The sequence below is a fragment of the Chiloscyllium plagiosum genome, unplaced genomic scaffold (assembly GCF_037043375.1).
Source record: "Chiloscyllium plagiosum isolate Xiang-an unplaced genomic scaffold, Cpla_swu_hap1 HiC_scaffold_24, whole genome shotgun sequence".
NCBI classification, from domain to species: Eukaryota; Metazoa; Chordata; class Chondrichthyes; order Orectolobiformes; family Hemiscylliidae; genus Chiloscyllium; species Chiloscyllium plagiosum.
In genome coordinates, this window is record NW_028270162.1 from 21,657,448 (window position 1) to 21,677,467 (window position 20,020).

The following is a 20,020-nucleotide window of genomic DNA, read 5'->3' on the forward strand; positions in this document are numbered from 1 at the left end:
CAGATAAAATAGGTGCCATTGTAGGTCCAGAGATGACCCTGTCCAGATGGTGAGGAAGGTGGTGTTCTGGCTGGTCCTATTGAGGACCTGTAGGTTTAAAATGCTGCCTTCTGCAGCGGATCGACATACTGCAGGAGTTAGGAGCAGGGAGTCAGTGCACCGGCTCCAGCCAGCCTCCCATCCGGATGGCTGTGTGCTTTTTAAACAGATGGATCCCGCAGGTGGCCCGTGTGTGTCAGTATCAGCAATTGTCAGGGCTGGGGGCTCATGGGAGAGGTTGCAGGCTGAGTAAAACCGCCCTTTAAATTTGTCCTGGCGGTACCCCGCAGACCTCCAGCGGTCTGGGCTGTTGTCCCCATAGTTGGGCATGGCCAGTGTGGTAACTTCAGGGGATCTGCGTGGGTCGAGCCACTACTCTGCCATGTCAGAGATGTTTAAAGGGATTGAGGCTAAGGGAATGCCCCTGTGAGGGTGGACAGGGACCCTAGTGCAGACCCAGCAGCGGGTCTGATTAAATCGCTGGGCATACCAATGGTCCATTTTGAGGAAGGTGTTGGCCTGTAAGTCACGGCAGGTTATGAAATGTGCTGCCACTTGTCCCTTTTCACCAGCAAGCCACAGTGTGTTGGTCAGACAGATCAGGCCGAGGATGCTGATGGTGATGGCTGTCACGAGCAGTTGGATCTATCCTGGGTGATCGGACAGGTGTCTTCCTCTGTGTGGTCCCTGGTCATTGGTTGTGGAGCCCTCTTGCAGCCAGTGGCATGTGTCCATTCGGGCCATCCTTCCAGTTTCACAGTAGTCCGGGTCATTAGGATCAGGTACAGGCCTTTCCACCTTGTTCTTGCAGTCAACGTATTTGCCATGCCTTTTCAGGGTACTCTTCTTCATTTTCAGCCCTGGGCCATTCTCACCACATGGTTGGGGTTGCCCAGCTCCCACAGCTGGCATCTCCTGGCAGACAGTGAATGTCCGTGCACCCATGGCGTCCTGGACGTCTTGGGATGATTTCTAAGTGTTGTATTAGGTTTCGAAGGAAAAACAGAGGTAGAGAGCTAACAGAACACAGGCAGTGAGTGATTGACAGACTAGGCAATAAAGGTTACTCAAGTGTGTAATCGCTGACCACAAAGTAAACAAACACTTCAGCCCTGAACAAACACAACCAGGTGGGACACCTGAAATTGACAAAGCAGCACTCAGTAAGCACAGAACAAGCAGACACACCCAAAACAAACACATAGAAACCACAGGACAGGACAACACAGCTGGTCCCAAGTCAATTTTGTTCCAGCTGGATGTGTCAGTAGTAAAGCGAGAATTTGATGAGCGGTCTCTCCACATATTGTGCCTAACTTTCTCTGCCCGACCGACTTTCTCCTGGCTAGAACAGGTTCGTGGCAGCAGTCCTGACTCAAGGTGAATCACGCATAGGCCAAATTAAGGTTTGTTGTAAAATTTCAGGTAATTAATTTAGCACAGGTGACTACTTCCACAAGCCCAGACAACACTGTTTAGTACCGAATTACCGGCTGCCAGTTAACTTACTTTTCCACCAGACGACCTCCTCAGGCCCAGACATGGCAGCTTAAAAGTCAGTTAACAATTTAGGAGCCAAATGCTCACCTCCACAGACCAGAGTCATTACTCGCATTCCAAATTGCAGCAGCAGCCAGCTGCCAATTAGTTAAATTTGAAAATTAATTTAGCCGCTTACCAGACTACCTCCTCAGGCCAAGTTCTGGCAGCTATTTAGGAGCTAAATGCCCACCTCCCAGGCCAGGGTCACCACTCAATTTCCAAATTACAGTAGGTAAAGCCAATTCGCCACAAATCAGAATTGTGGCCACCCTCTGCAGTCATCCAGCTTTCTCTGGTCTAACCCGCTGGACAGGGCTGGCCGCCAGGTACCAATCAGGTTAAATTTAAAATGTGAGATTCGCTCACCCTGTTGAGAGAGAAAAAAAAAGGGCCTGCTGACTAATGCCAAACTGTCGGAGAAATTTGCCCAGTAGGTTAGAGATCACAAAACACAGCTCAAAGTGAAATTGACAAACAGTTTATTGCAAACTATATTGCTGGAGAAGAAAACAGACCAGCTGACACAGAACTGACAGCCTGCACAGAGAATTTGAATTCTCCTCCCAGAGCTGAGGATGAGACCAGTTTTATAGTAATCCTGCACAATGACACTGATTAAGAAATGGGAAACTACAATGTTTCTGGAAATGGAATAATTTACTTGCAAGGATGCTAATTGGAAAACAATTTATCGGATGAATGTCCTGTTCCTTCACACAATGCAACATCTTGACAGTATCATGGTTCCATTCATCTTCAAAGGTAGGTGTTAAAGTCTCTTCTGAAGTGGTGAGGTGCTTCCATTGTCCTGTGGTGCCTGTCTGTCTGTCCTGCTCTTTGTGTGGCTTTGGTGTTGCTGGGTTGTGAAACTGCCCTTAGGGCTTTGAGATCTCTGTCATGTCCATGGGAGCTTAAAGCGTATTCCATTGTCTGCGTGCTGTCTGACCCAGTTCGTGAGCTGCTTGGGAATTCTGGGTGTCCTGGTACAATTTAGCCAATTTGCTTTTGTGGGCCTATCGTGGGTTAGCAAATCTTTTCCCACAGGATCACAATGCAATTTTCTTTCACTCCAAACACTCCATCCCTTTCCAATGGCATTGCCCGATACAGGCAAAAGAGATGCAAGCCATCTCTTTTATCTTCTTCCTTCGCATTGTTCAAAGCCCAAATATTCCTTACAGGTGAAACATCAGTTCTCAGCTTAGCATGCTGTCTTACTGCTCACACTGAGGAGATCTAACATACATTGGATAATTGCTTTATGGAACAGATTTTTCATTCAACTCTCATGTATACCTTTGAGCTTTGACCATCTGTTACTTAACATCAACCCAAGTCACACTTTGACTTCTGTCAAGTTTCCTTTGCAGTTATAGAGTCATAGAGTCATAGAGATGTACAGCAAGGAAACAGACCGTTCGGTCTAATCCGTCCATGCCGACCAGATATCCCAACCCAGTCTAGTCCCACCTGCCAGCACCCGGCCCATATCCCTCCAACCATTCCTATTCATACACCCATCCAAATGCCTCTTAAATGTTGCAATTGTACCAGCCTCCACCACTTCCTCTGGCAGTTCATTCCATATACGTACCACCCTCTGCGTGAAAAAGTTGCCCCTTAGGTCTCTTTTATATCTTTCCTGTCTCACCTTAAACCTATGCCCTCTAGTTCTGGACTCCCTGACCCCAGGGAAAAGACTTTGTCTATTTATCCTAGACATGCCCCTCATAATTTTGTAAACCTCGATACGCTCACCCTCAGCCTCTGACGCTCCAGGGAAAACAGCCCCAGCCTGTTCAGCCTCTCCCTGTAGCTCAGATCCTCCAACCCTGGCAACATCCTTGTAGATCTTTTCTGAACCCTTTCAAGTTTCACAATATCTTTCCGATTGGAAGGAGACCAGAATTGCAGGCAATATTCCAACAGTGACCTAACCAATGTCCTGTACAGCCACAACATGACCTCCCAACTCCTGTACTCAATACTCTGACCAATAAAGGAAAGCATACCAAACGCCTTCTTCACTATCCTATCTACCTGCGACTCCACTTTCAAGGAGCTATGAACCTGCACTCCAAGGTTTCTGAGTTCAACAACACCCCCTAGGACCTTACCATTAAGTATATAAGTCCTGCTAAGATTTGCTTTTCCAAAATGCAGCACCTCGCATTTATCTGAATTAAACTCCATCTGCGACCTCTCTGCTCATTGGCCTATCTGGTCCAGATCTTGTTGTAACCTGGGTAACCCTCTTCGCTGTCCACTACACCTCCAATTTTGGTGACGTCTGCAAACTTACTAACTGTACCTTTTATGCTCGCATCCAAATCATTTATGTAAATGACAAAAGGTAGAGAGCCCAGCACCGATCCTTGTGGCACTCCACTGGTCACAGGCTTCCAGGCTGAAAAACAACCCTTCACCACCACCCTCTGTCTTCTACCTTTAAGCCAGTTCTGTATCCAAATGGCTAGTTCTTCCTGTATTCCATGAGATCTAACCTTGCTAATCAGTCTCCCATGGGGAACCTTGTCAAATGCCTTACTGAAGTCCATATAGATCACATTTACTGCTCTGACCTCATTAATCGTCTTTGTTATTTCTTCAAAAAACTCAATCAAGTTTGGGAGACATAATTTCCCACGCACAAAGCCATCTTGACTATCCCGAATCAGTCCTTGCCTTTCCAAATACACGTACATCCTGTCCCTCAGGATTCCCTCCAACAACTTGCCCACCACAGAGGTCAGGCTCACAGGTCTACAGTTCTCTGGCTTGCCTTTACCGCCCTTCTTAAACAGTGGCACAATCTCCAGTCTTCCGGCACCTCACCTGTGACTATGGATGATACAAGTATCTCAGCAAGAGGCCCAGCAATCACTTCTCTAGCTTCCCACAGGGTTCACAGGTACACCTGATCAGGTCCTGGGGATTTATTCACCTTTACCTGTTTCAAGACATCCAGCACTTCCTTCTCTGTAATCTGGACATTTTGCAAGATGTCACCGTCTATTTCCCTACAGTCTATATCTTCCATATCCTTTTTCACAGTAAATACTGATGCAAAATATTCATTTAGTATTTTCTGTGGCTCCACACAAAGGCTGCCTTGCTGATCTTTGAGGGGCCCTATTCTCTCCCTAGTTACCCTTTTGTCCTTAATATATTTGTAAAAACCCTTTGGATTCTCCTTAATTCTATTTGCCAAAGCTATCTCATGTCCCTGTTTAGCCTTTCTGATTTCCCTCTTAAGTATACTCCTACTTTCTTTATAGTCTTCTAAGGATTCACTCGATCTATCCTGTCTATACCTGACATATGCTTCCTTTTTTTTCTTAACCACACCCTCAATTTCTTTAGTCATCCAGCATTCCCTATACATGCCAGCCTTCCCTTTCACCCTGACAGGAATATACTTTCTCTGGATTCTTGTTATCTCATTTCTGAAGGCTTCCCATTTTCCAGCCGTCCCTTTACCTGCAAACATTTGCCTTCATCAGCTTTCGAAAGTTCTTGCCTAATACCGTCAAAATTGGCCTTTCTCCAATCTAGAACTTCAACTTTTAGATCTGGTCTATTCTTTTCCATCACTATTTTAAAACGAATAGAATTATGGTCGCTGGCCCCAAAGTGCTCCCCCACTGACATCTCAGTCCCCTGCCCTGCCTTATTTCCCAGGAGTAGATCATGTTTTGCACCTTCTCTAGTAGGTACATCCACATACTGAATCAGAAAATTGTCTTGTACACATTTAAGAAATTCCTCTCCATCTAAACATTTAACACTATCGCAGTCCCAGTCTATGTTTGGAAAGTTAAAATTCCCTACCATAACTACCCTGTTATTCTTACAGATAGCTCAGATCTCCTTACAAGTTTGTTTCTCAATTTCCCTCTGATTATTGGGGGGGGTCTATAATACAATCCCAATAAGGTGATCATCCTTTTCTTATTTCTCAGTTCCACCCAAATAACTTCCCTGGATGTATTTCCAGGAATATCCTCTCTCAGCACAGCTGTAATGCTATCCTTTATCAAAAATGCCACGCCCACTCCTCTCTTGCCTCCCTTTCTATCCTCCCTGTAGCATTTGTATCCTGGAACATTAAGTTGCCAGTCCTGCCCATCCATGAGCCATGTTTCCGTAATTGCTATCCCAGTCCCATGTTCCTAACCATGCCCAGAGTTCACCTGCCTTCTCTGTTAGGCCCCTTGCATTGAAATAAATGCAGTTTAATTTATTAGTCCTACCTTGTCCCTGCCTGCCCTGACTGTTTGACTCACTTCTGTTCTCAGCTGTACCCGTCTCAGATCGATCTCTTTCCTCACTATCTCCCTGGGTCCCACCCCCCACCTTACTAGTTTAAATCTTCCCCAGCAGCTCTAGCAAATCTCCCTGCCAATATATTAGTCCCCTTCCAATTTAGGTGCAATCCGTCCTTCTTGTACAGCTCACTTCTACCCCAAAAGAGATTCCAATGATCCAAAAATGTGAATCCTTCTCCCATACACCAGCTAATGAAACTCTGTATAATTTAATTCCTATTTATACTTCCTCCAGACCCATTTGTTGTTTCTTTATATTATTATCTCCCTTACCTTGCATCACTTGTCTGACAATTAATCTCTCTTGCCTTCTACTCAATAGTGACCTTTATTTTTATTTTTTCCTCCCCACCTCCAGCACATAGCTCTGCCTTTGAACTTTCTTAACTTGGATAGATTGATAGATTTTTTTTCTAGGTCTGAAGAAAAATCATTATTTTGAAACTTGCATGGAATGTTTCTAAACCTACAGTAATAGCTTTGAAGATGAGTTGGGTGGGACAGTCGATGGTGTAATGTGGAAAAATTAGCTCCTTAATTAGACAAGAATTAGAAGATACTTTACAGAAGTAGACAAATCAGACAAAGTGCATAATAATCCAAAGAAAGAGTTATTAGGAAAGAGCACTAAAATTCTTTCTAAGGGGTGAATTTTAAGGATAATCTTGAGGAAGAACAAAAGTAAAAAAGTTGGAGGATGGAAGCTTCAGGCCTACGTGGCTAAAGATAAAACCATCAACAGTTGTGGAAACATAGAAAATAGTAGCTAGAGTAGGCCAATCTGTCCTTCAAACCTGCTCAACCATTCAATATGATCATCCAACTCAGTACCCTGTTCCTGTTTTCCACCCAGGTTGAAACTTTATTGCTGGAACAGCACAGCAGGTCAGGCAGCATCCAGGGAACAGGAGATTCGACGTTTCGGGCACAGGCCCTTCTTCAGGAATGTCGAATCTCCTGTTCCCTGGATGCTGCCTGACCTGCTGTGCTGTTCCAGCAATAAAGTTTCAACTTTGATCTCCAGCATCTGCAGACCTCACTTTCTCCTCGAAGATTTCAACCTACTGCGAATCCTCTTACAAGGATGCCTTCCTTGAAGAAGCTCTCTGCCTCTCTCTACAAAGATTTCAGTGAGTCCCTCTCTCACTGCACACCCCAGGTCATCTCCTCTGCACAGAAGCTCTTCAGCCACATTCTGAAGCAGACTCGTTACCACAGCCATATCTCCTTTCTCAGCACTTGCCCATTCCTGAAGAAGGGCCTGTGCCCGAAACGTCGAATCTCCTGTTCCCTGGATGCTGCCTGACCTGCTGTGCTGTTCCAGCAATAAAGTTTCAACTTTGATCTCCAGCATCTGCAGACCTCACTTTCTCCTGTTTTCCACCCACCCTTCTGATCCCTTTATCCGTAAGTACTATATCTAACGCCATCTTGAAAACATTCACTGTTTTTATATAGAATTCCACAGGCTCAGCACTCTCTTGGTGACAACATTTTTTTCTTCTCCCTAAATGTCCAAATAGAACATAGAGCATTACAGTGTAGTACAAGCCCTTCAGCCCTCAATGTTGCGCCAACCTGTGAAACCTATCTGAAGCCCATCTATCCTACACTATTCCATGTCTATCCAATGACCATTTAAATGCCCTTAATGTTGGCAAGTCTACTACTGTTGCAGGCAGTGCGCTCCACACCCCTACTACTCTCTCAGTAAAGAAACTACCTCTGCCATCTGTCCTATGTCTATCACCCCTCAATTTAAAGCTGTGTCCTCTCATGCTAGCCATCACCATTCGAGGAAAAAGGCTCTCACTGTCCACCCTATCTAACACTCTGATTTTCTTGTATGTCTCAATTAAGTCACCTCTCAACCTTCTCTCTAATGAAAACAGCCTCAAGTCCCTTAGCCTTTCCTCATAAAACCTTCCCTCCATACCAGGTAACATTTTCATAAATGTCCTCTGAATCTTCTCTAAAGCTTCCACATCCTTTCTATAATGCAGTGACCAGAACTGTATTCAATACTCCAAGTGCAGCCATACCAGAGTTTTGTACAGTTGCAGCATGCCCTTGTGGCTCCAAACCTCAGTCCGTCAACCAAAAAATGCTAATACACTGTATGCCTTCTTAACAACCCTATCAACCTGGGTGGCAACTTTCAGGAATCTATGCACATGGACACCAAGATCTCTCTGCTCATCTACACTACCAAGAATCTTACCATTAGGAACTCTTTATTCCTGTTGTTCCTTCCAAAATGAATCTCCTCACACTTTTCCGCATTAAACTCTATTTGTGACCTCTCAGTCCAGCTCTGTAGCTTATCGATGTCCCTCTGTAACCTGCAACATCCTTCAGCACTATCCACAACTCCACTGATCTTAGTGTCATCTGCAAATTTACTAACGCATCCTTCTCTGCCCTCATCCAGGTCATTTATAAAAAAAGACAAACAGCAGGAGTTCTGAAGGAGATAGCTGAAGAGACAGTAGAGGCGTTAATGGTGATTTTTCAGGAATCACTTGGAGTTAGGGAGGGGTCCCAGAGGGCTGGAAAATCATAGAATGCAGAAATTAAAGTATAGTGATCCATTTAATGGTTAGTGTTGGGAACCATAACTTGTCACTTTTTACATTAATGATCTGCAGAAGGAACTGAGGACATTTTGGGTAGGTTTACAGATGAAAAAAAAGACAGGTGGAGGGACAGATAATTTTTAGGCAGGGAGACTGCAGATGCATTTACATAGGCTAGGAAAGTGGGCAAAGAAGTGGCAGATAGAATACAACGTGGGAAAGTGTAAGGTCACACACTTTGGCAGAGAGAATAGAGGCATAGACTATTTTCAAAATGGGGAGAAAATCCTGAAGTACAAAAGGACTTGGGAGTCCTAATCTAGGATTCTCTTAAGGTAAACTTGCAGGTTGAGTTGGTAGAGTCATAGAGATATACAGCATGGAAACAGACCCTTCGGTCCAGCCCATCCATGCCAACCAGATATCCCAACGCAATCTAGTCCCACTTGCCAGCACCTGGCCAATATACCTCCAAACCCTTCCTATTCATATATCCATCCAGGTGCCTTTTAAATATTGCAATTGTACTGGCCTCCACCACTTCCTCTGGCAACTCATTCCATACATGTACCACCCTCTGTGTGAAAAGGTTGCCCCTTAGGTCTCTTTTATATCTTTCCCCTCTCACCCTAAACCTATGCCCTCTAGTTCTGGACTCCCCCACCCCAGGGAAAAGATTTTGTCTATTTATCCTATCCATGCTCCTCATGATTTTGTAAACTTCTGTAAGGTCACCCCTCAGCCTCTGATGTTCCAGGGAAAACAGACCTAGCTTATTCAACCTCTCCCTATAACTCAATCATGGTAACACGCTTGTAAATCTTTTCTGAACCCTTTCAAGTTTCACAACATCTTTCCAATAGGAAGGAGACCGGAATTGCATGCAATATTCCAACATCGGCCTAACCAATGTTCTGTACAGCCGCAACATGACCTCCCAACTCCTGTACTCAATACTCTGACCAATAAAGGAAAGCATACCAAATGCCTTCTTCACCTGCAACTCCACTTTCAAGGAGCTATGAACCTGCACTCCAAGGTCTGTTTGTTCAGCAACACTCCCTAGGACCTTACCATTAAGTGTATAAGTCCTGCTAAGATCTGCTTTCCAACCTTATAGAATCTGGAACAGTTCCTAAGGATTGAAGGGTATCATTAGACCTTTCTTCTGCAACATCCATCTGAACACAGAACCAAAATATGCATATACTTTGTCATCCATCTCTTTGTCCCTCATTACAACTTCCCCAGTTTCTGATTGTAATGACCTACATTTGTCTTTGCTAATATTTTTCTCTTCAATACCTAAAAATGTTTTGCAATTGGTTTGTGTATTCCCTAAAAGCTTAGTCTTGTACTCAATGTTCCCCTTCTTAATCTATCCTTTTTTCCTCCTTTGCTGAAATCTAAACTGTTCCCAGTCCTCGGGTCTGTTGCTTTGTTTGGCCAATTTTAGATGCCTACTCCTTGGATCTAATACTGTCCCTTATTTTACTTGTTCACTGTGATCAGGCCACCTTTCTGGTTTTTGTGCCAGACAGAAATGAACAATCGTTGCAGTGTTTGACATTGCCTAGCCACTGTTATCCCTTCAAGTAACATTCTCCAGTTTATCATAGTCAATCTGCTCCCATCCATCGTACTATCATAGTTTATTTTAATTAGATCCAGGATCCTATCATGGAACCAACTCTGTCACTTTCCTTCTTAATGAAGCATTCTATGATTCATTCCTTACCCAGTCCAGGAATTTCTTCTCCATGATATTGTTACTGATCTGATTTACTGAATCTACATGCAGATTACAGTCACCTGTAATTACAGCTGTATCTTTGTTGCTTTCTTCCAAATATTGTTCAGCTTCCTTTTGAATACTACTTTAAATCTGTATCTACCTCAATGTAGGAAGAAAATGAATAGCAGATTCTAACCACTGTTTGTGTAAATGTTTCATCAATCAATTTAAATGAAGTTAAATTTGTGCAATTGAATTGACAATCCTTCATCCATTTTAAACAATTTGTGTTTATTCTATCAATCTATGTAAATCCCAGAACTTCTTTCAAGTCACATTCTCGAGATAATTTAAGATTTTATAAAAGATGTGACATCTCAGCTCAGACAATGCATCAAGGTGTGAAGTTAGACTCTGTCTCTATCCCAATCCTAAACTACACTGGTTCTATTTCCAAAGTAGGAATTTATAAAATGCTACATAGATTGACTGCCTGCATTGACTGCCTGCAGATTGTGTGTTTTTTGAACAAAATAGAATGTATCTGCAGATACATTCAATCCATATGTAACATTTTATAAATTCGTACTTTGAAAATAGAACCAGTCTGGCTCAAGATTGGGATACAAACAGACTCTAACCTCTCATCTTTAATGCATTGCCTGAGCTGAAATGTTACCTTTTTTTTTAAATAAAACCTTAAGTAACCTTGAGAATGTGACTTGAAAGAAGTTCTGGCATTTATATATTAATGAACCAAAACCTGCAACCCAATCTAAAAGATGAAAGACCTAACAGCAATCTAGGTTTGTTCAATATATCATTTCAGTTACATGACATTGTGACCTGTTGTGATAAATTCTGTGTTTTATCATCCGACTCTACAACTACCTGATGAAGGAATAGCATTCTGAAAGCTGGTACAACAAATAAACATGTTTGACTATAACCTGGTGTTGTGTGATTTTTAACTTTGTCCACCCCAGTCCAACACCGGCTCCTCCACATCATGATAAATTAGTGATGTGCTTATTTTCAAACTGCTGCCATCAGTCCTGCTTTTGATGATGATAGGCTCAGCAGCAAATGTAGGAGAGAAACACCCTGCAACTGGAAGAACTGCTCCTGGCATGCACACAGAGATGACCTTTTTATGATTGCTTGCTGAGGAGTTACTGTCCTAATCTAGGCCCCAGTGTTAGCATATCTGCATATACCTCTCCCAGCACCCAAAGACAACCATTGAGATTGGGAAGAAAATCTATTGCTAGGTATCATCCAAATAAAGACAGGCACCTGAGGAATCAGCATTAGAAATGCTGATTTCTGTCTATATTAAATGATATTTGCATCATCAAGTAATCAACTGTACAGATCTGTATTTGCTAAGCAATGTGAAAACATGTAGTGAAACATGCAACAACAGTGGCATTCCCAGTTTGCAGTTTGGTTGTGAGCTTAGGATCACCACCTCTGAACCCATTTTGATTTTTGAGGAGTAAAGTAAAGAAAGTTTTGAGAGGAAGATCAGAAGCCGGGAAAGTAGAGTTCATGTCAACCATGACAAGCTTCAAATCTCTTTCATTTGGTTTAGTGTTTTTCGTACTCTTGATGTCAATTCAATTTTGACTTCTAACATTCTAGATGTATAGCCTGAAAAAATTAGTTTTCATCAAGCTCTTATCTAAATGCACTTAGAAGATATGCTTATGATTCTATAGACGATTAGGTGAAAAAGTGCAGAAACTGATTCTTCAGTTAATAACATTCCAAAGAGTTCTGACTTTTGTTTTCAGGTGGAAAGGAAGTTGAGCAGAGTGATGCCAGTATACAGACAGAGATGCAAATACCACAGCTTGATTCAGGTATTATTTTTCTTTAAATTGTAATATATTTGATATTGATCTTGTGAAACAACTAGTTGGACGACAGAAAAAGAACAAAGAAAGGGGCTTTTTGAGTTGTTCTTGTAGAGAATTGGCATGGACATGAAAACTTGAAAGGCTTCCTTCGTTATTCCATGGTGTTCTAATCCTGGCCCATCTAGGATAGCTTAATATAGTAGTTTGTTACTATTGATATTTTCATAATAAATATAGCTTAAATGTTCTTTTCTAAATATTATTACTACTGCAGATTAAAATTACTCTTTAAAATTGAAATTGAGTCCCACAATTTATTTCAAACATATATGAATAGTATGGAAAGACAAGGCAGCATCCTTGATATTGTACTGATGCAGTTTACTATTCTGATTCAGCAGAGATGTTCACACTACTGCCTGAAAATTTAGAGTCCCTTTACTTAACAGTCCTTGTTACGTGCTTCACCACAAATTTCAACCTGAAGCCATCAGACAAATTCTATATTAATGACATTCTGACAATTCTGATTCAAATACTATAATAAAATCACACTGTATACTTAAATGCCAAAAATCATGATGGTGATTAATTTTATGTAAAACTTTATAAACCCATTTATATTTCATCTTTGATGAACCTATAGCACTTTACTTTAAACTCTAGGAATTCACCACCTGGTCAGAATTGGTAGAAGGCTGCTCTTTCTGCTGTGGTTATCTTCTTGAAGCTTGTGGCTCATTACTTTTGAGTGCTTGAACCTGTGAAAGCCTAGCCACAGATTGCTACACCTTAACTGCTGCACATGCAGCCTAGTTTAGTTAATCAACTGTCACCATAGTGAGTGCTGGCTAAAGTAGTCTGTGAATGTGCAGATGTGTTGACATTCAAGGACAATTCAATACATCTTACTCCTATTAACATATTGCCACTCCTGTTAGTATTTTTACTGACCCACTGGACCAGAGCCTATGGAAGCTGCAAAGCCTTCAAAAATAATGGACTGTGTCATTTTCCCAACAATAGATATTAGGCTAATTGGTCTATAGTTTCCTATATCTGTGTCTTTCTCGAACAGGGGTGTCACATTAGCAGTTTTTCAATTGCTAGAGCCTCCCAGAATCCAATGATTTATGGAACATTTTGACCAGTGCCTCCACTATCTTTGCAGCCACTTCCTTTAAACCATTGGATGGAGGCCATGAGGTCCTGGTAACATGATATTTCTCATGGTACAGACTGTTACAAGATTTTTCTACCATTAACATTTTGCTTATCTGTTACCTTTGAGGTGTTTATAGTATCCCCCACCATGAAGACCTATACAAAATATTGATTTAAGTTATCTGCCATTTCCTTATTTCTTGTTATCAATATCCATTTATGTTCACCAAGAGTCCAACACCTACAACTTCTTGCTGTACATTTTTATATTTCTTGCCAATTTATTTTGATAATTATTTTTCTCCCTCTGTATTAGCCTTTTAGTTACTTGCAGCTGGTTCCTAAAAAAATTCCAATCCTCGAGCCGACCATTGGTTTTCTCTGCTCTGTTGGCCTTAGCTTTAGATCAGATCCTCTGCTTAACCATTCTTGTTAACCACCGGATGATACACCTTTCTCATTGAGTGCCTTTTCTAACCAGAATAAATTTATGTTGATTATTATGAAATATCTGCTTAAGTGTCTGCCATTTCCAAACCACTGACTTGCCTCTTAGTCTATTATCGCAGCCTGCTCAAGACAACTCTGTCTTCTTTCCTCCATAATTTCCCTTATTTAAAGACCCAAGTTACTCTCATTCCAGTTTGAAATTCTACTATGTTGTGACCAATAACTTCTACAGGATTGTTAACTATGAGATCTCTTACTAATCCTATCTCACTATACATTATTAGGTCTAAAAATAGTCTGTCCCAGGGTAGGTTTATGCAACAAGTTGCTATAAGAGGCAGTCCCTGATTCACTCAAAAAAAATTGTCTTCCACATTATCCTTGCTCTCTGATTTGTCCAGTCAATATGCAGATAAAAATCACCCATGACAATTGTTGTGCCCTTCTTACATGCCTCTATTATTTGTTGGATTATACTTTGTCCTGCAGTAAGGCAACTCTCTAGGACCTATAGATGATTTCCATTCATGAGTTCTTTCCTTGCCATTTTATGCCAGTTTCCTCCCAATCTGATTTTGTATCATGATCTATTCCCATGTCACTACTCCACACCATACTGATACCATCCATTATTAACAAAGCTCACCCACTTCTTTTCCTTTTTGTCTATTATTCGTGAATATTGAGTTCCCTTGAAAACTGAATTCCCAGTCTTTGTCAATCCTTTAATAATGTCTCAATATTAGCTATTAAATCATATTTATTTCTATTTGTACCATAAATTCATCTATCTTGTTATAAATGCTAGATGCATTCAGATAAAGAATCTTATTGTTTGACATTTTACCTTTATTTTCCCTCTATTTATAATTTCTGCTGCACTCTGTGTATATTTTCTACCCCTTCCTATTACCCTTGATCATCTTGATTTTTTTAAACTACCCTTCAATTGAACCCTACTCCAGTTCACTAATTAGTTGAAAGCCCTATCTACAACCCTAGTTAGATGACCCAATTGAATTCTTTCTTGTGGCACCAGTGCCTCATGAATCAGAACCCATTTCTCCCACACCTATTTTTAATTTGTTTCATAGCTGAGGAGGGAACGTCACAGAAGAAACCTGTTCCAGATTCAGCATGTATCTACACTCACAATCCAGCAGAATCTAGGAGGAAACTGATTAATTTCTTTTATTTCCCTCCCAATGCTGACCATAAAGTTATTTACAGTTCAAAAAGAGCCTATTTGCCATTGTGCCTGCACTGCATTTCTATAAGCATTTACTGCTACCGTCAATGCCTACTTTTCATGATTTGCACTCTATCTCCTAGCATCATGCAAGGAATTAACCTCCTCTGCTACCAAGTCTTCATTGCTGTCATTGCTTCCTTCAGAACTAATTTGTTCAAGCAATCTCATTACTATCCCTCCTTCCCCTGATTATTGCTATGAGTGATATTGGTAGCACTGATGTTAATAGGTATGCAGTTCGTTTTGAGACGCTTAGCTTTGCAAGTCATGTGAAAGGCCTTTGTTCTGTTTCCTTTTGGTTGTGGTTATACTTTGTTCAACTAAAAGAAAGAAATAATGCTTTTCTTTTCATTTGGAGTGCAGGAATGACTTGGAGTTTTCTTGACTGTGACATTCAGAGAACACACTACCCATTAACACACATACTTCAAGATTGAAACAGGTTTTAACTCAAATTCTTCAAAGGTTCTTCATATTCTTGAAAGGAAAAATCATAAAAATGTTTCTCGCCAGATTGCTGTATTTCTTTCATTATGTTCACACTATATGATAACTCACAGTTCAGTTTGTAGTGCATCTCTCCTTTGGAAGTCCTTTCCTTTGAAGCTTCCTTGACATCCATCAGGTTTAAGATTCCAAAGTCTACCTTAAGCCTGAGGTCAATCCATATATGACTGAATTACATTGCTCAGGATTAGCATTCCCCATCTTTTTGCTTGGCTCTATGTCCTTTTTATTAAAAAGAACAATCATGTGATGTAATTAAAAGCTCAATATGACCATAGGTGATCTGGGATTATACTCTCTGGTCATGACACTAGCCTTGTAGGATTTCCTTTGTATCTTCCATAATACCTCCTTTCTGCCGCTGAAAACATGTAATTGAAGAAATTATTTAGTTTGATTTGATTTATCATTATCACGTGTACCTAGGTACATTTAGAAAGTTTGTTTTGCGTGCAGTACAGGCAGACCATACCATACCAAGTACATTGGGTAATAGATCAGAGCAAGGATTACAACGTTATGCCTGCAGAGAAGGTACACAAAGAGCAAGATCAACAATAAATTTATAATTTTGGAGGTCCATTCAGAAGGCTAATAGTAGTGGGGAAGAAGCTGTTCTTAAATGTGTTGGTACATGTTTAAGCTTTTGTACCTTTTGCCCAATGGAAGAGGTTGGAGGAGAGTATTTGAGGGGTCTTTGATTATGTCGGTTGCCCTCCTGAGGCATTAAGAAGTATAGATAGAGTAAATGGATGGAAGGTTGGCATGCATGATGGACTGGGCTGTGTTCACAACTCTCTGTTTCTTACAGTACTAGCCAGACCACTTGGCATGCCAAGCAAGAATGCTTTCTGAGGTGCATCTGTAAAAATTGGTAAGAGTCTTTATGGGCATGCCAAATTTCATTAGGCTCCTGAGGCAGTAGAGGCATTGTTGTATTTCTTGGCATCACATCAATGTGAGTGGACCATGACAGACTGTTGGTGATCATCAGTCCTAGGATGTTGATGCTCTCAACGATATCCACTTCAACACCATAGATGTAGACAGGGCGTGCCCTCCATCTTGCTTTCTAAAGTTAATGGCTAGCTCTTTCAGCTTCACTTAATTGGACCTGATAACATTTCAAGATAGAATCGCATTAAAAGCAAATGTTTCATGTGTCTCTTAATTTCAGATGAACAAACTTTTCAGCAGCAGCAGCATGAACCGGGACTGGAAAACAACCTACAAATGGATCTTTGCAATTTGTCCAATACTGAATCTGGTATTATTATCTAGATTACTAAAAAAAAATGTATAATATTTAGTGTCAGTGTGATTGTAAAATATGAATAAGCTTTTAATATCATTGATTAATTAGCCCATTGCCTGAGCTAATCAAACTCCAAAACTTACTATGTTAATCATGGAAATAATGAATCGGCTTCAGAACTCCTAAAAGATTTTAGACTGGAATTGTTTTAATTTCTCTTCCTATATTTTATTTTCTAGATCTAAAGTACTTTGATATCCTTCCCATTTTTAATGAATGCAGTATTGGCAGCAGCTGTTTGTTCAATTATTATTCCTACCTCACAGATCATCACATCTCCCACCTTTGAGCTTCTGGATAATTATCCCCATCCATTCCCTGACACCATGATCTCATCTCGTACCCTAAATTATGTATGGTATTTATTATTTAACTAGTATCTATATTTCTCTTCATCTATAGTTGGATATAATATCCCCATAATAACACTTTTGATTTAATCTGAAAATCTGTTTAATGCTGACATAATTAATTATTATTCTTAACTAGTAAAAAAGACTTGCAATACTATAGCACCTTTCATGATCACAAGCTTTCTTAAAGCTCTTTACAACCAATGCTGTACATTTGAGTGCAGTCCTTATCGTAACATAAAAATTAAATTGAGGGTCAACAATTGATTAACAGTACCAGGAACAATACTCCATCCAAGTGAACATCTCTTTATCAGATATTGGGTAAACGTGTCAGCCGGGGGCCACATCTGTGTATGACAATTGTGTGCGGATCTTGCATAAACACTATGAACAAGACATTATAGTCGGCATAAATTTTGGTACAATTAAACATATCATCTTTATTATGACAATTATACCACCTTAATAGCGCAATACATGCAATCACAAAATTAAATGTACCCTCATTTTCCCATACCCTCTTGTCCTAATCTGAATAATGCAGTTGGGTACCTCTCCCCCGCAACTCTTCAAAGTCTGTTGTCACTTTTTTTTCACACTCCACAGATGCAGCCTGATCTGCTGAGTGCTTCCAAAATTTCAGTTTGCATTTCGGATCACTATCATCAGCAATATTTTGCTTCAGTCTTGTCAAAAAAAATTCATTTTACTATTTTTTTACAATATGGTGTTACAAGAGTCAGCCAGGAAAAATCAATTTAGAAATCACAAAGAACAGTTAGGAATCTACAAGAGCAAGGGGATGTGATGGATGACAATTATAGGAAAGGGGAGAAGTTGCAGATACAATCACATAGATGGCTTAACTCCAGAAAAGGTAAGAGAGGTAAGCAGGTAATGCAGGAATCTTCTGTGGCAATCCCCATTTCAAACAAGTGTGCTGTTTTGGGAAAAAAAAGGGATTTTGGATTATCAGGGGAATGTAGCATGAACAGCCAAGTTTCTGGTATTGAGACTGGCTCTATTGCAATGAGGGGTACGTTGGGTTCCAAGAGATCGATTGTGTTAGGGGACTCTCTAGTCCGGGGTACAGACAGACATTTCTGTGGCCAGCAGCAAAAAATCAGAATGGTGTGTTGCCTCCCTTCTGCCAGGATCAAGGATGTCTCAGAGACTATGCAAGGGGGAGAGGGGCCAGCAGGAGGTCATTGTACACATTGGAACCAATGTATAGGAAGGGAAAAGGTTGAGATTTTGAAGGGAGATTACAGAGAGTTAGGCAGAAATTTAAAAAAGAATGTCCTTGAGAGTAGTAATGTCTGGATTACTCCCAGAGCTAGTGAGGGCAGGAATAGGAGGATAGAACAGATGAAAGCATGCCTGAGGAACTGGTGTATGGGAGAAGGATTCACATTTTTGGATCATTGGAGACTCTTTTAGTTTAGAAGTGACCTGTACAAGAAGGACGGATTGCACCTAAATTGGAAGGGGACTAATATACTGGCAGGGAGATTTGCTGGGGAGGATTTAAACTAGTAAGGTGGGGGGGAGATAATGAGGAAAGAGATCAATCTGAGACTGGTACAATTGAAACAGAAGCAAGTCAAACAGTCAGAGCAGGCAGGGACAAAGCAGAGAACAAGGGAGGACTGATAAATTAAACTGCATTTATTTCAATGCAAGGGGCCTAACAGGGAAGGCAGATTAATGTTTCAGGATACAAATGGTACAGGAAGGACAGAAAGGGAGGCAAGAGAGGAGGGGGAGTGGCGTTTTTGATAAGGGAAAGCATTACAGCTGTACTAAGGGAGGATTTTCCCACAAATACATCCAGGGAAGTTATTTGGGTGGAACTGAGAAATAAGAAAGGGACGATCACCTTATTGGGATTGTATTGTAGACTCCTTAATAGTCAGAGAGAAATTGAGAAACAAATTTGTAAGGAGATCTTAGCTGTAAGAATAGTAGGGTGGTTATGGTAGTGGATTTTAACTTTCCAAACATAGACTGGGACTGCCATTGTGTTAAGGTATTGATGGAGAGGAATTTGTTAAGTGTTTACAAGAAAAATTTCTGATTCAGAATATGGTTGTACCTATTAGCGAAGGTGCAAACTTGACCTACTCTTGGGAAATAAGGCAAGGCAGGTGACTGAGGTGTCAGTGGGGGAGCACTTTGGGGCCAGCAACCGTAATTCTATTAGTTTTAAAATAGTGATGGAAAAGGATAGACCAATCTAAAAGTTGAAGTTCTAACCTGAGTAAAGGCCAATTTTGACTGTACTAAGCAAGAATTTTCAAAAGCTGATTCACAGGAAAAAGGAAGCCTTCAGAAATGAGATAATGAGAGTCTAGAGATAGTATATTCTTGTTAGGATGAAAGGAAAGGCTGGTAAGTATAGGGAATGCTGGATGATTAGAGAAATTGAGGGTTTGGCTAAGAAAAAGAAGGAAGCATATGTCAGGTATAGACAGGATAGATCGAGTGAATCCTCAGAAGAGTATAAAGGAAGTAGGGGTATACATAAGAAGGAAATCTGGGGGGGCAAAAGGGACATGAGATAGCTTTGGCAAATAGGGTTAAGGAGAATCCAGAGGGTTTTTACAAATACATTAAGGACAAAAGGGCAACTATGGAGAGAAAAGGGCCTCTCAAAGATCAGCAAGGCAGCCTTCATGTGGAGCCGCAGGAGATGGGGAGATACTAAATGAGTATTTTCCACTAAATGAGTGGAAAAGGACATGGAAGACATAGATTGTAGGGAAATATATGGTGACATCTGGAAAAATGTCCATATTACAGAGGAGGAAGTGCTGGATGTCTTGAAACGCATACATTTGGGTAAATCCCCAGGACCTGATCAGGTGTACCCTAGAATTCTGTGGGAAGCTAGG

At 40.9% G+C, this 20,020-nt stretch overlaps 1 protein-coding gene across 1 annotated transcript in view; it reads left to right on the forward strand.

Annotated features, from left to right (window-relative positions):
• Positions 1-20,020, forward strand: part of LOC122562603 (uncharacterized) — a 269,073-nt gene that overhangs the window by 232,012 nt on the left and 17,041 nt on the right. Inside the window, exons 24-25 of the mRNA XM_087999793.1 lie at positions 12,017-12,085; positions 16,633-16,722. Coding sequence (XP_087855919.1) covers positions 12,017-12,085; positions 16,633-16,722 — 159 coding nt within the window. The remainder of the gene's footprint in view (positions 1-12,016; positions 12,086-16,632; positions 16,723-20,020) is intronic.